The following is a 14,440-nucleotide window of genomic DNA, read 5'->3' on the forward strand; positions in this document are numbered from 1 at the left end:
ATTTGCAAACTATATAATAGCTTTTTTTTTTACAGCAAAGTGTTCCAAGAATGAAGCCCACACACAGGATAATAAAAACTGAATTTATTAGACCTAAAAGCAATATTTAAATTTAACCTCTAAAGAAGATTGATTTAAGGTAAAAGAGATTTAATGATCACCTTCACCAGCTTGTATAGCCTGAATCCCCAGATGAACTGCATTTGCTGATGACTCTTTAATGTCAGCTACATTATCTGGGCATTATTAACACGAAAGCTCACGGAACCAAATGGCACATATTAGCACATATGTCAGTAGCGTTTGCCTAAATGACCAGAAGTCAAACATACTTAGCTTCCAGGTCTTGGCACTCTGCTCTGCACTTGCCAAAACAGAACTAGCGGTGTAGCCCTGTTTAGGAAACCTTTGGTTTAAATGTGAGGATAAACTTTAAAAATCTCACAGTGGAAGATCATGTAGGTTACACATTAAGTGTATATTCATTTGTAAAGAAGTGTTTTTTTTTAAAATTATATATCATATCAGTTCAACAATTGGTATTCATGGAAGTACTTCAAACACGCAACTCAAAGTCCTCAGGTTTGCAGTTTTAACAGGGTAACAGACAAAAGTGTGCACAGAGCTCTGGGTGTCAGCGATAGACTAAGACTCACATACATGTAAATATCCTTCGGCGTGGAAAGGTCAGTAAAAACATCACACTGTAGCTGTGGAAGCATGTTAGTGATTCATGGGCCATGAATACAGAACTCTGCACCTTCTAGCACACGTTTCCCATCAGTCCCCTCTTCCTCTGCTTTGTGCACATCTAACAAAAGATGAGGTGATCGTCACTGCCGGAATATTAACATGATATGAGCATAAAAACATTTTAGAGTTATCATGAGAATTTTTTGCAACAACTGATCCAGTTTTACACACACAGCAGTGGAAACTGTGAATATGATGGATAAGTGGTTAGCATAAAAGTTAAGTGGCCATGCTTGTAATTAATAGACTGTAAGTATCAGGAGTGTGAAATTTACTTAGATCCAGAGTAAAGTACTTTAATTCAAAAACAAACAAAAAATGTAAACATTAATAAAAGCATCAGAAGAAACCCTAAAGATCTGTTTGAAACGTGCACTTGCTAAGCCTTTATGCTCTCCTACGGTGTTGGTCAAAGCTCTTGGGGGCAGCTTTTCCATTCTGAGAAGCTCTGCCTCTAGTTGAAGCGTATGTGACGTCTGCACTTCACCTACAGACACACAGGAGGAGAGGGGAACATCTTATCATTGGTAAATTTCAGCGATTTTCAGTTAAATCCTTGGTGCTTCAGAAACATTACCTCGTGCCACTGCAGTGTGGAGACGGGCAGAGCCAGATGACAATGTGGGCATGCACGGATTTGATCTGGGTCGCCTCCATTGATCCAGGGGCCACGGCTGGGTCTGTCTGAGAAGTTTAATTCCTTGTTGGTGGTCATCAGCTGGGGAATGCCCCCCTTTTTTGAGAAATCAACCTGATCCTCCAACTCCTCCTCTGACTCCTCCTCCAACTCCTCCTCTGATGCTCCCTTTGACTGCTTTTCCACTTCATATTCCCACCTGGTTGTTGTAATACATGCCATCTGTTTTGTGGGGAATACAGAAAAAGATATTATACAGTGACTCTTTACAGTGTAAAAACAAAATAATTTCCTTCAATTGAATTCAGTTTTATTTATAAAGAGCAAAAAAAAAAAAATACACTAGTAAGGTCAAGACCCAACAATAATACAAAGAAAACCCCAACAATCAAACAACCCCCTATGAGCAAGCACTTGGTGACAGTGGCAAAGAAAATCCCCCTTTTAACAGGAAAAAACTTCTGGCAGAACCAGCCTAGGTCTTTGGCAGCATAACTAAGGGAGGATTTTGATCCTAACTTAACTATAAGCTTTATCAAAAAGTTTTAAGCCTAATCTTAAAAGAAGGTGTCTGTCTCCACAATCCAAACTGGGATCTGGTTCCACAGAAAGGGGGCCTGAAAGCTGAAGGCTCTGTGTCCCATTCTATTTTTAAATGCCCTAGGAACCACAAGTAAGCCTGCAGTCTGAGAGCAAAGTGTATTATTGGGGTGATACAGTAATATGAGGTGTTGTTCAAAGGACATAAACATTACTGAGAGATATGTGACCCTCTGCACACAAATGTTAAACTTGTTGCTCAACACCTGTGAGCTCAGTTTGATTTGGTCCTTAACTCTGAGCCTCACATTCTTCCTCTCTATGAAATAGAACAGGCTAGAGCACCTAGACTTTCATGCTCTGATCTGGAGACAATCATACACATATTTACTGTATTTGCAGCTCCCTTCTCTTGGGCATGAGGAAGCCTGAGGAGATCAGACCAGAAGAACCAACGACTTCCTTTGGATCACCTCTTAAAACTCATTTCTATAGACTTGTTTTTAAGTGATTCTGCTACACGTGATGTCTTCTATCTGATCATTTTCATCTTTTACTTGGCTTCCTATATTTTCCTCCAGTGTCATATCTGTTTATTTTTAGTCTTTTTGTTGTGTGTATGTGTGTGACTTTAATCCACATGTATCCTTTCAATTTTCTGCTAACAAGCAGCCTGCTTAGCTTGACAAACTGTGATTATTATATGTAAAATAATGCTTTTAAATACCTCGTGCTCTTCTATATCAGCAACTGGAAATGATGCCATACATCTGGTACAATTTACTGACATTTCTGCTGTTAAGAGAAGCACGGCAAGCGTTAAATAGCAGGAAATAAAATTACACTGAGGTTTACTGAGATTTTCGCTGAATCTATTATTCTCTTACTCTCTTTGAGTGCCCTGCTGGTCACTTGTAGGGTACTTGATGACTTCTCAGTGACTGAGCAGGTCAAGCCATGATTGGGCTGGTCTCTCAGTCTGACGTAACAGCCGCAGTCTCTGCAGAGCTCAGTGCGGCTCCCACACACCAAGCTGTGTCCGTCCAGCTCCTTCGATGGCACTTCTAGGTCACAAAACTGGCATGCCTGCAGACGTTCCACACATTCATCAGCCTGTGAGACAGCGAAAAGTACAGTTAGCCTGATAACTAGGATAACTAGGGCTCGTCCATGTGGGCAGCTGCAAGTTTAACTTGAGCATGAAGGTGTGGATTCTGTTTTGGTCATAACCCTCTCAGTCTATGGCGACTGTCTTCACTGGGGACAGTGATGGTGGTATTCCAGCACTTTCCAGTTCATGGCAAGCTAGAGCTTAAACTTGTCAAATTTAAAGGACATCGTGCAACCTTCAGCTCCACTTACTCAAAGTAAAGTAAAGTGAATGCAAAGTGCTACTTACTAAGGCACATTTAATCAAATATTACTGGGGTGCATGTATATATTTGAGTCTGTATATGTCTTGATCCTGTGTGGCTTTGAGAAAATCCAAAATAGATTTAATAAATAATTAAAAGCCCCAAATCACCTTGACATCCATGCCCATGATGATGAGTGAATGTAACCTTCTGACCACAGCTGCACTATGTTGTTCTAATGTGTCTGAATGTCTACCTAAATGGTGGTTTTGGTTTCACCTCATGATCCATCAGCTGAGAACGTTCCATCTTCTTGTTGCACTTGGAGCACCTCACCTGATAACAAAGAAATTTGCAGATTTACATAGATGTGCTGTGCTGTGTCTGTGCGTCGTGTACGTGTTTTACTTTTTCACATTGTGAGAACACCAACTCTTTTTAAAACAAAGTAAAACAAAGTAAACACTGGAATAGCTCATAAATCTCACTGCCTTCATGTTGAGTTGTTACCTACATTTTGCCCAATAATTGAGGGATCCATCATATTCTGATACACAAAACTACTCTCAGCTGCTTCCTTTTATTCACCAGGGGTCACCACAGCAGGGAGCTCCAGGGAGTCCCATATGGAAAAGATATATAAATCTTATAAAGTTTGTATCTGTCTTGTGTGAAACTTGTATGAAAAGCATGCAAGAGTTAAAACAGATATAAGATCCCTAGAAAAATTATATAAATGAAACCTGTATGTTTTAGATTCTTACTAAAACAATATATGACATTGGCCACTTTCATGAGTAAATCATATAAGCCTTATATGATTCACTATATGAAGTAGGCCACATCGGATGCAAGTCTTTTATAAGTTTTTTCTATTTCTTTTCCATATGGGGTGTTTTTTGTTTTTTTTTTACACCTGATGATCTTCCTGATATGCCCCCCAAAAGCATTCATATCTCCTCCCAGGACTGAATCTGGGAGCAGTCACTTGTTTGGCAAATATGCAAATTGCTCACTACACAGACACATGCTGATACTCAAAAGGTAGAAAGGTGTACCAACGCGCAGGGAATGACAGCACTCTGTGGCCTGTGCTGAAATTCTGAAATGATCTCCATGAAGTGGATCTGTGTGAATAAACAGCTTCACCGTGTTTGTACCTCTGCATGCTGTTCCTCTCTGTGATCCTTCAGCTGATCCCTGGGAACTGATTCATTGCAGTCCGGACAGAGACATAGGAATCGGCTGCAGTGCGTCTCATGTAGAGCAAAGTTGGCTTCAGCGACCTCTTTGTGGCTTAAACAACAATAGAAGGAAAGACGTATGTCATTTTGTAGCGAGGGAAGTCACATTCAAAAACAAACACAGAAATAAAGTATGTACCCGAGAACCACATTTTTTGTTCAGCTGTCCTACTGAATGCTACTATAGGAAGTGACAGGTATGCCCTGCCTGTAATACAGCTGGACTCTCTTTTTTGGACTGTGCTGCTACGTGTTAACACAGTAAAAGCACAGGCAGTGAGGAGAGAGGAGAAAAATTGCAGATTTATTATTGCTAACAATCAGTTAGAGATGAGACACACCTTATTCAGTGAAGCAGTAACACGAAAATATCTTTATTAGGGAGAGCCTTCCTGAAAACGAAACTAAGACTGCTTTTGATTCACGTAAACTGTCAGACTCACGCAGTTTCCATTAAGCAGCAGCTTAATTGAAGCAGAGCACAGTATGGGCTTAATACACAGTGAAAGAGTGGACTGACTCTAGCTTTTTGAGACTGGGCCTCTTTAGAAAACAGATTTAAAGCATTTTACCGTTCCATATCAATTTTCAGTCACCGAAACCATACTTGGTTTGCAAACTTCTAACAAAGACTTTTATATATGAGCAGATTAGGACAATGTGCCTGTTTCTTTCAGACATAATTGCCATTCTGACACTCATTCTGTTCAGTTTTTTGACTCCGACCGATCTATTCACCTTACGTGGTGGTTTATTCACGTTCACTTTCCGGTTATCAAATTAACTGTAATCACTCATTTAAAAATACTTTTAAATCGAAGTTTCACTTCAAACAACGCTGTCACATGTCACGAACTCACCACTGGCCGCAGGTGCGTGTTGCCTCCTTGTCTTCCATAAAAATGATCCGAGTGTGGAAGATTAATCTGAAATGCCTGACTGCTCTCACAACTTTGGTACTGCTTCCCCAAAATAGAAAGTGAAAACATCTAGCAGTTGTGTACAGATTGCTATTGCGGACACCTGCCACAGAGGGGCGAGCGCGAGTTCTAAATACGTCTTCAGTGGCCGTTTCAGTTCTTCAGTTTAATGCAGGACTGAACTGGAAACGTATTGAATTTCAACGCTTTGTTTCGATATTGCTCCTCACTTATTTAGGGACGTGTTTTTGTTCACATTTTATGAATATTTGAACATTTACCACCTTAAAAACATGTACTGAAAAATTCTCTCTCTCCCCCCCCCCCATATATGCATGCATAATGATATCTGATCATACTCTCTCCAAAATTTCACATATCGGTTTACTCTTTTTTAAAAAGTGATACATAGTTCTAAAGTAAGCAAATAAATAGTCAACAGTGCAATAGACTCAATACTTGAAATGTGCAATTCACTTGTATTTTTATTTTTTATTCCTATTTATTCTATTTATCCCCTTTGTATATTTTATTTATATTTGTCTCTGTATTTATATATGTGTGTGTGTGTGTGTGTGTGTGTGTGTGTGTATATATATATATATATATATATATATATATATATATAACAATTCTGTAACTGTAACTTCGGTCGTTGCTGTGTGCTTTTTGGAAGTCGAATTTCCCAGAGGAACCCACCCGAGGGATTAATAAAGTTCTATCTTATCTTATCTCTTATCTTAAATTCATATTTTGCAGTGTCCCTTGATGTTGGGCCCACAGACATAGATTCTGGTTCTTCTGTAGCAGCACCTGTTGTTTGCTGAGGAAGAGTCTGCAGCTCTTGTTACAAACACATCCAAACTGATCATATCTAGGGACCAAACCCAGGGATTCCCAAAGAGGATCAATCCCACTCAGCACCTGTAAGTGCCCCCAGAGGAAGTGCTGGGCTTTCTGAGAGGAGACCATGTTGCGGAAAAAATCGCTCTCTTTAGTGAGTGTGGTATGTGACACTCGGAGTCTGCTGCACATCCTAAATCTCACCATTTTCCACTTGGACACTGAGAGAAAACGGCGTCATTCTCACTCAGGTAATAGAGGTAATCCTGTTAAATGAGACAAGGTGGAATTTATTGATTTGTTACAACAATGGCTGTTTTCTAAAAGAAACAAGAGCTGGAATTTGGCTCTTGTTTGAACCAGATGTTTTTATTTTTTTCTTCTCTCAGTTTTTCCCTGTGCAGCTCCTCTGCTGTGGCAGCTGGCAGCACTGATGTAAGAGAGAGAAGAAGAGCAGCGGGCCTCCAGTGAGGAGGTGATTAGGCTCCGGAACCAGCTCCAGAAGGCTTAACAAGAGACCGAGCTCAAACAGAGGTGCAGGGGATGGGTGGGAGGGTTGGGGCACTGGGGACAATAATACTACAATACTGCAATGACAGGACAAGCTGTTCATGTTTGTGTTTTTACTGGTGATGGGGCCATTTGATTGAACGTTTGTAATTAATGCTAATTAACTGATGCCAGTGCTGCTTGAGAAATGGTGCTCTTTCCAAAAGTTTGAAAAAATATATACAAATTTAGCAGTTTATAGTACGAGTTTTAGTAAAGCGGCAGAATGAAAATATTCTTTTAAGCTTGCCTTCATGTATTCACATCTATCTATCTATCTATCTATCTATCTATCTATCTATCTATCTATCTATATATATATATATATATATATATATATATATATATATATATATATATATATATATATATATATATATATATATATATATATATATATCAGCTTCAGCTTTATGACCATATTAAGGACATCCGTAATCTCCGTCATTACACAGAGTCAAAAGTAGGAAAAAAACATGGTTACTGACTATTTAGATTGGTCTGAAGCCTGGAGTAATGGATCACAGGAATTTCGTCATAATTAATCTGACAATCCACTATTGTAACACCATATATTTGACAGAACAGTAGAGATTAGAGAGAGAGAGCACAATAGGTCCACCTGAAATTGCTGAAAGAGGGCAGAAAGGAGCTGGTGCTGAGTGCAGGCCATGACCATCACAGTGACAGTTAGAGTCAAGGCTTCATCTATGTTTCATGGAATAATTGTATAAAACTTTATACATTCAAAATTCAAATAAACTTAAAGTTGCATTAAGTTTTTCCATGCTTGGCTTCATGGATGGATTTATGACTAAAACCAGTTATTTACACCAAGCCCATTCCTTTTATCCCTGTTATTAAAGAAAAAAGCATATCAGTAAAAGACATACAACACTCCACTAGTTCTATTAGACCGTACAAATCCAAGCACTTCACACCAAAGCAGACAAAAAGGAGGGGAAAAAAAGCTGATGAGATACAAAGCAAAACAAATCACACAAAGTTCAAGGAAGTGTGTGCAGCCAAGATATGACGTACTTATTCTGCAATTCGTTTCTTTTACCAGGAGCCTGATTTAAACAATTTAATAAACTCAGTCCATCCTTTCCAGCACTGATCAAATGAAAGTCCATTTTACCATCAGGGAACCTTTTTTGATAGCGTTTTTTAGTAGCAACTGTTGCATTTAGTTAGCAGGAAAATCCGTAAGCATGTGTGGTATCTTACCCAAATAAAAGATTTGAACGGGGGAAATTAGTTGAACATTTTTCCAAATATGAGTGATCAGAGATGGACTGAGTGAAAAAAAAAATTGAACTATCAGTGTGGGAGCACCGACACTAACAATTTAACAGTCTGATCCTCCTGTGTTAGATGCAAAGTCATTGATCCTGGTAATTTATGCCCTGTGCTGACTGACAGAAGAGAATGTACAGGAACTGCACGCACACAGACACAAACACATGATTTCCATCTCTCCATGTGTTTGAGGCTGAGAGTGTGCAGAGAAGCAGTGAGCTGCAGGTGACGCTAACAGACAAGTTTTAGTTGCAGGAAAAGCTGTGAGTCCTCAGGCTGTGCTCTGCACTCTTTAGCCACACACTTGAATGACACTGACACTCAACACCAATGAGCCATTCTGGAATTCTTTCGTCAGGTGGAGGCTCAAAGGGGACTGTGGTCGCCTCCTGCGGAGCTCCTCCATCACACATGGGAGAGCGGTCAGTAGGGAAGCAGCTGCTGGAGAGAAGTGCTGAAAAACTGCAGGCTGAGCTGAGCACAGCTGGAAAAGAAGAGACAGCACTGAGGAAAGACCTGGAGGCTTCCCAAAACAGTATTTGAATTTGTGTGTTGGGTAAAGTTACACCAAGAACTCAAACAGTCCTATGTTTTCCTGTCTTTCTGATTATCAGTTATATCTGGTTCTCACTGACACGGCAGGTGAAAGGAGTGATCTGGACACTCAGCTAAAAGAGGTCAGGGTAGGAACTCATCTCATTCATCATATTTATTCATCTGTTAATCATGGCATTGACTTCTCTCTGTTTTGGGGCCATTGTGATAGACAGCAGGAGCTTTGCCCTGAGAAACTAGGAGAATGAGAACAGCAACAGATAAGAGGCAATCACCAATATTCTCATCAGTTTTATGTATAGAAGTAATTTAATGTATTGAAACTGTGTATTTCAGAGGCTGTTCAGAGGGCACAGGTATTTAGATTCTTTGTGCAGGAGGATCAGACAATGGAGGACGTGACTGACAAGAACCAGCAGGCCTGTGAGGAAAGGGAACACAAACACAAACCCTCAGTAGAGATCAGTGTTGTCTTCTTATTTTAATAAATGATACTCACGGTGCCACGACAATAACTTGGTCTTAAACACCAAAAAGACCAAGGAGATCATTGTAGATTTCCGGAAGAGGGGTCATAACAACCATCTGCCTCTCTTCATTGGCAGTGAGGCGGTGGAGAGGGTGAGCAGTTTTAAATTCTTGGGGGTAACTGTGACCGAGGACCTGTCCTGGGGCAACCATATCACCTCAGTTGTACGGAAGGCCCAACAGCGCCTCTACTACCTGAGGAGACTGCGGAGCGCACACATTCCCAGATCTCTGATGTTGAACTTCTACAACTGTGCCATCAGCAGCGTTCTGACGTATGGATTTCTAGTGTGGTTCCCCAGCTGCACCAAGGCCGATCAGCAAGCACTCCAGCGGGTGGTGAAAGAAGCTGGCAGAATTATTGGAACAAGTCTGCCAGAGATCAGTAATATCTTCCCCACTCGCTGTCTGAGGAGGGTGCACAGTATCCTGCGGGACCAACATCACCCTGCGCGCCACCTTTTCCATCTGCTGCCCTCAGGGAGAAGGTACAGGTCTATACAGGCCAGAACATCCAGACTGGCCAACAGCCTGTATCCACAGGCTGTGAGTCTCCTGAACTCTCTGCCCCCCTCTCACGGACAATAACCATATCCAACTTCTTAATAGCAATGAACTGGTCTGCATTGGTGCATCATATCTTTATTCTCTTCCCCCTCCTGCCCCCCCCCCCCCCCCCCTCTTTCTTAAATATCTGATATCATATCTCACAGTACAATAATATTGAATGGGTTGCATTGTTGTATTTTGTCATGTTTCTCAGGTCTTTGTCTGAATTTCTACGAACGTTATTGCTAAGGATTGTCTTATTGCATTGGAGTCACACTGGGTTAAATATGTACACTTGGGTTTTAAGGGGTATTTATTATTTTCTTCTCTTTTTTTGGGTTGTATGGAAGCCCCAAACGCAATTTCATTGTTCTTGACAATGACAATAAATAAATAAATACTAAATAAATACAGTTCGTCAGTTGCAACAAGACAACTTACCAACGTGTACGTAATAAGCTAATACTCCTGTGTGCTACACACTACAGTGTGCGCTGTACACCTACTTACTGGTTTTGTCGCATCAGTCTGTGTCTCTGAGTTAACTTGTGTTTCTCCTGCAGCTCCGGACCGCTAAAAATGCGCGTGCTCTTTGTGAGCTCGTTCCCGGCTCGTAACCAGCGCGTTCTGCCGTAAAGGGCGATCATTGGTTAATAGTGATCATGTGATTGGTGCAAGCCAGATCCTTTTATTTAGCAAAACTGTGATTAATAGTTAAATATTATTGTTGAGGGGCACAGACAGGACTCTGCACGCACGCAGATTATGCATATGCACGCAGAAGATTCCCCCAGAGCAACATCAGTTGTCAGGCATGCATACAAGCACATTTTTGAGTTGACAGCATTTTTTTTCTCACTGAGATCTGATGTGTTTTCAAAGTGTGAGCTGTGTATTATGGCTTATACTGACTTCAATTTAAACCTTGTTTCATTTATTTATTCATTTTCACACACAGACATTTTTTACATAAGAATGTGCTTGTTTAAGTTACAGTTAAAGTTAATAGGTAATATTTTGTGTTATCTTGATGGAGGCTCAATCATCCAGGTGATGAAATCACAGAAAGTTGTTTCAGGGCGTTGATTTGGACGTTGAGTTTTCTCCCTCTGAAAACCAGATGACCATGCTCGTCCTTACCTGGAGTGAAACACTTCAAACTCACTTTGGCAAAAACTGCCAAAGCTGGTACATGAGTATGAACAACCAGCACATAAGATGAAAAACACAGTGTGGTGAACAGAATTAACTTCCTGGGTGCAGGTTCAGAGGGACGTCAGGAAACACCAGGATCTCCTGCGCACCAGAGCTGTAATGTCGCCTTTGCACTCATTCATTCCTTTGCCTTTCTTTTCTTTGGAAAGGCAAACAGATGCAACAAACTAGTGTGGCACAGAGAAAAAAACAGAATCCATTTAGCATCACTTCTATATTTTTATCTTTGGTCTACACCTTTCAAACAGTCCAGTTATTGGCCACTATCTACTAGCTGCAGCTGAGTCTCAGCATCAAAAGTGAATTATTTATGTTCCTTAAAACCCATTCCTCTTACACTCCTAACTAAGCTGCAGATTAATGAAGTTGTTGGGAGCATGTTGTTTTGTAGGTTAGGAGTACTGGGCTTTGGGCAAAACCCCCCAAAACAAAACGCAACAAACACACACAAAACAGTCCCATAACATGTAGGTTCCCATGTATCTTATAGGAACTGAAAATGATCAGGATGCTGAAGAGAGGGAGGGTAGCAAGTCCTTTTTGCCATGGGTCCCTCTAGTGAGTAAATTCAGTTAAGTTTACAAAATATTTGTCTAGTGAAAGCTGTGTATATACCGTGTGCATGTAAATCCTCCAACTGGAATGCTTACAAATGGCCTCGGTTACAGTCATTGAGGACATTTGTAGTCTGGCCCACAGTCTGGAGCAGGCTGTGTTGATCAGCAACAGGAAACTGGAGCAGTCTCATGACCAGAGTCACCTGCTCCCATCACACTGAGCCTGATGTGAGCCCAAGTGACTCTGGCGTGCTGTCATTACATGGTGCAGAGACAGTGAGTTATGTAAAGCTTGGACAAAGATTCATCATCTGTCTGCAGAGCTAAGCGCTGAGAAGCGACACTGTAAGGGAGACTTTGAATTGTAATGAAGAAGCTGCATTGAAAAGAGGTAAAGTGTAAACCTTTCATTTTGTTTGGCAAAAATAATCACTGTGCTTTCAGTTATAATTTATATGCAGGTACAAAGTACTCCACTGCTACTGATCACAGCTTATGAAGTCTCTGGGGAGGGATGGACTGAAGCAGTAATACAGGGAGGGAATTTGGACTCTGTCCTAAACCACTATCACAAAACAAATGACTGCTGAATTTGTCATGGCCAGAAGAATCATGTTCACTGATAATACTGCCATAACTATGGGTTTGTTTATTTTTTATCAAATTTATACTTTAAAGACAACTGCCTGGGCAGTCTGTAACCATAACTGTATGTAAAAATACAGAAATAAGTGATATTATGCCTATTATTATTAGAAGATCAATAGTAGATTTAAATAGTAAAACACAGGGACAGCAACTACTATGCCACCTCAAAGTTATTTAGATTAAAAATCCAACAGTTTGGGACTTACTAGCTAGCCTATCTGTACACTCAGTTGTGTACTGCTTCTATGAGTGCACCAGCAATACAGCATTCATATCCAGCACATACAGATGTAAGAGGCCAGACACCCACAACAATAGCTGCAGGGTGTTTATACTCAAACATCCAGAGAAATCTCATGTGAAACCGCTTCACACATAAACATTCTCTGTTACTTATGCTTCATGAACATGTGCTAGAACAGTATGAAACAAGCAGAACATTTGCATACTTTATTCTCCTCTCTCCTCCCTTTTTCTATGATTGACTATTTTACTATATGACTTCTAGAACTGTTATAAGTGTGTGTGCAGGTGAATCAGACTGATGTGTGGACCCAAAGTGATCCAAGGTACTCCTGATGAGCACTCCGTTCATACCTCTGATTAAACACCATCTCAGTCTTCCAAAAAACCCCAAAAAACGAAAAAACAAAACCAAAAGAACAGAAAAACTGCTGATAAATTCAGGTGGATATGAAAATATATGTGGGTCCTCATAATCCTTATTAAAAACGCTCACCTCTGACTCTGCGCTTTGCTTTGATGCGATGCACTAAACTGTGTAGGCTGACAGAATTCTCATCACGTTTTTGTTTTGTTGACTGCAGTGCTGCTTCACTCAAAATAAAGTAGCTAATGGGTCATCAATGTAGTAGAAGTAAACAATCAAGTAACAGAAGTAAACACAGAGCCTTCTTCTTATACCTCAGGCTTTTCTTTTTCTTTTAAACCTTTTCTAGCTAAAAATAACAGTTTATTATCAGAAAAGTCAGGCGTTCTGTCCCAGAGACACCATGAGCTGCACAGACTCAAACAGCAGGTTACCCGACAGAGGGCTCGTATCAGAGGGCAGAGGAGCCAGCAACAATAGCAGCGATTTACAGGAAGCTGAGGTGATAAACCTAACCTAAAAACAAAAAAGTCCATACATTTATTACTTCATGGCAGGATTACTGTCATTTGTTATTATCAAGATGTCCTACAAAGTAACTGGAAAGCCTTCAGTTGATTCACTACAGTGACAGGGACTAGAAAGAGGGAGCAGATTTCTCCTATACTGGCTTCTCTTCATTCTCTTCTGTTAAAAACAAAAACAAATTTAAAATCCTTCTCCTTGCATGCAAGGTCTGGAATAATCAGGCCCCGTCTTATCTTAAAGGCCTCATAATATCATATCAGCTCTATAGAGCGCTTTGCTCTCAGACTGCTAGTTGACTGCTAGTTTTGATTTGTGACACAAAACCCCTTTTTCTACTTTTAAGATTAAACTTAAAACTTTTCTTTTAGATCAAGCTTGTAGTTAGGGCTGGATCAGGTGACTCTGAATCCTCCCTTAGTTAAAGGGAAATAGAACTAGACTGCCGGGGGCTCCCATGATGCACTGAGTGTTTCTTCTTCACTCACTTTTTTTTTTTTACCCACTATGTGCTTATACACCACTCTGCATTTAATAATTAGTTATTAATAATCTCTGCTGCTCTTTACAGTGTGTCTTTTTCCCGACTTCCTCCTCTCACAATTTTTTGCAACAGAGGGCTGGACCCTCCCTGAGCCCTCTTCTTGTTAAAAGATAGTTTTCCCTTCCTACTTTTGCCAAATGCTTGCTCATAGGGAGTTATCTGATAGTTGGGGTTTATCTATATTATTATAGGATCGTTGCCTTACGATATAAAGCACCTTGAGGCGACTGTTGCTTCATATAAATAAAACAGAATTGAACAGAATAAAGAATTAGGCTAGGGCCATTTTTAGTTAGCATCTCCCCTTTTTTCAAGCTGCCTTTAAGCAACTTATGAAACACAATGAATTATATAATCTAAAATGATATAATTTGTTTTCTAATATAAAAATAAATGTCTCCAACCTGATCTAATTGAAACTCTGAAGGAGACACTGGACTGAATATTAACAGTTACAATCTCGAGTTATGATAGAGTGTCAGTCTGCCCCAGGGCAGCTGTGGCTACAACCGTAGCTTGCCTCCAACAGTGTATGAATGCGAGAGTGAATGAATAGTGGCATTGTA

The 14,440-nt window shown here is 40.3% G+C and overlaps 1 protein-coding gene across 2 annotated transcripts; it reads right to left on the reverse strand.

Moving 5' to 3' along the window:
• Positions 1–98: 98 nt before the first annotated feature.
• Positions 99–5,492, reverse strand: xaf1 (XIAP associated factor 1). 2 transcript variants are annotated; one of them, XM_086262749.1, is made up of 7 exons: positions 5,390–5,492; positions 4,446–4,581; positions 3,565–3,621; positions 2,818–3,043; positions 2,658–2,722; positions 1,331–1,612; positions 99–1,240 (listed from the first exon to the last, which is right to left on the reverse strand). In XM_086262749.1, the coding sequence occupies exons 1-7, from the start codon at positions 5,425–5,427 to the stop codon at positions 1,208–1,210; spliced, it is 837 nt and encodes a 278-aa protein (XP_086118875.1). In that variant the 5' UTR covers positions 5,428–5,492; the 3' UTR covers positions 99–1,207. The 2 variants fall into 2 exon arrangements, with proteins under 2 accessions (XP_086118875.1, XP_086118874.1); XM_086262748.1 differs by having other exon boundaries at positions 2,658–2,725.
• Positions 5,493–14,440: the final 8,948 nt, after the last annotated feature.

Source organism: Aulonocara sp. 'chitande type north' Nkhata Bay, linkage group LG14 (genome assembly GCF_057382095.1).
Source record: "Aulonocara sp. 'chitande type north' Nkhata Bay isolate Kocher_YH1m ecotype deep benthic linkage group LG14, A_spYH_male_GT1.1, whole genome shotgun sequence".
In the NCBI taxonomy this organism is placed as follows: domain Eukaryota; kingdom Metazoa; phylum Chordata; class Actinopteri; order Cichliformes; family Cichlidae; genus Aulonocara; species Aulonocara sp. 'chitande type north' Nkhata Bay.

What these genes read in the sequence shown, in the direction of transcription:
- xaf1 (XM_086262748.1), bottom strand. Translation starts at nt 5,427, where the DNA reads ATGGAAGACAAGGAGGCAACACGCACCTGCGGCCAGTG. An exon ending in ACACGCACCTGCGGCCAGTG is followed by an intron (nt 4,582 to 5,389) that starts GTGAGTTCGTGA and finishes TTGTTGTTTAAG; the next exon opens with CCACAAAGAGGTCGCTGAAG. An exon ending in CCACACTGCAGTGGCACGAG is followed by an intron (nt 1,241 to 1,330) that starts GTAATGTTTCTG and finishes GTGTGTCTGTAG; the next exon opens with GTGAAGTGCAGACGTCACAT.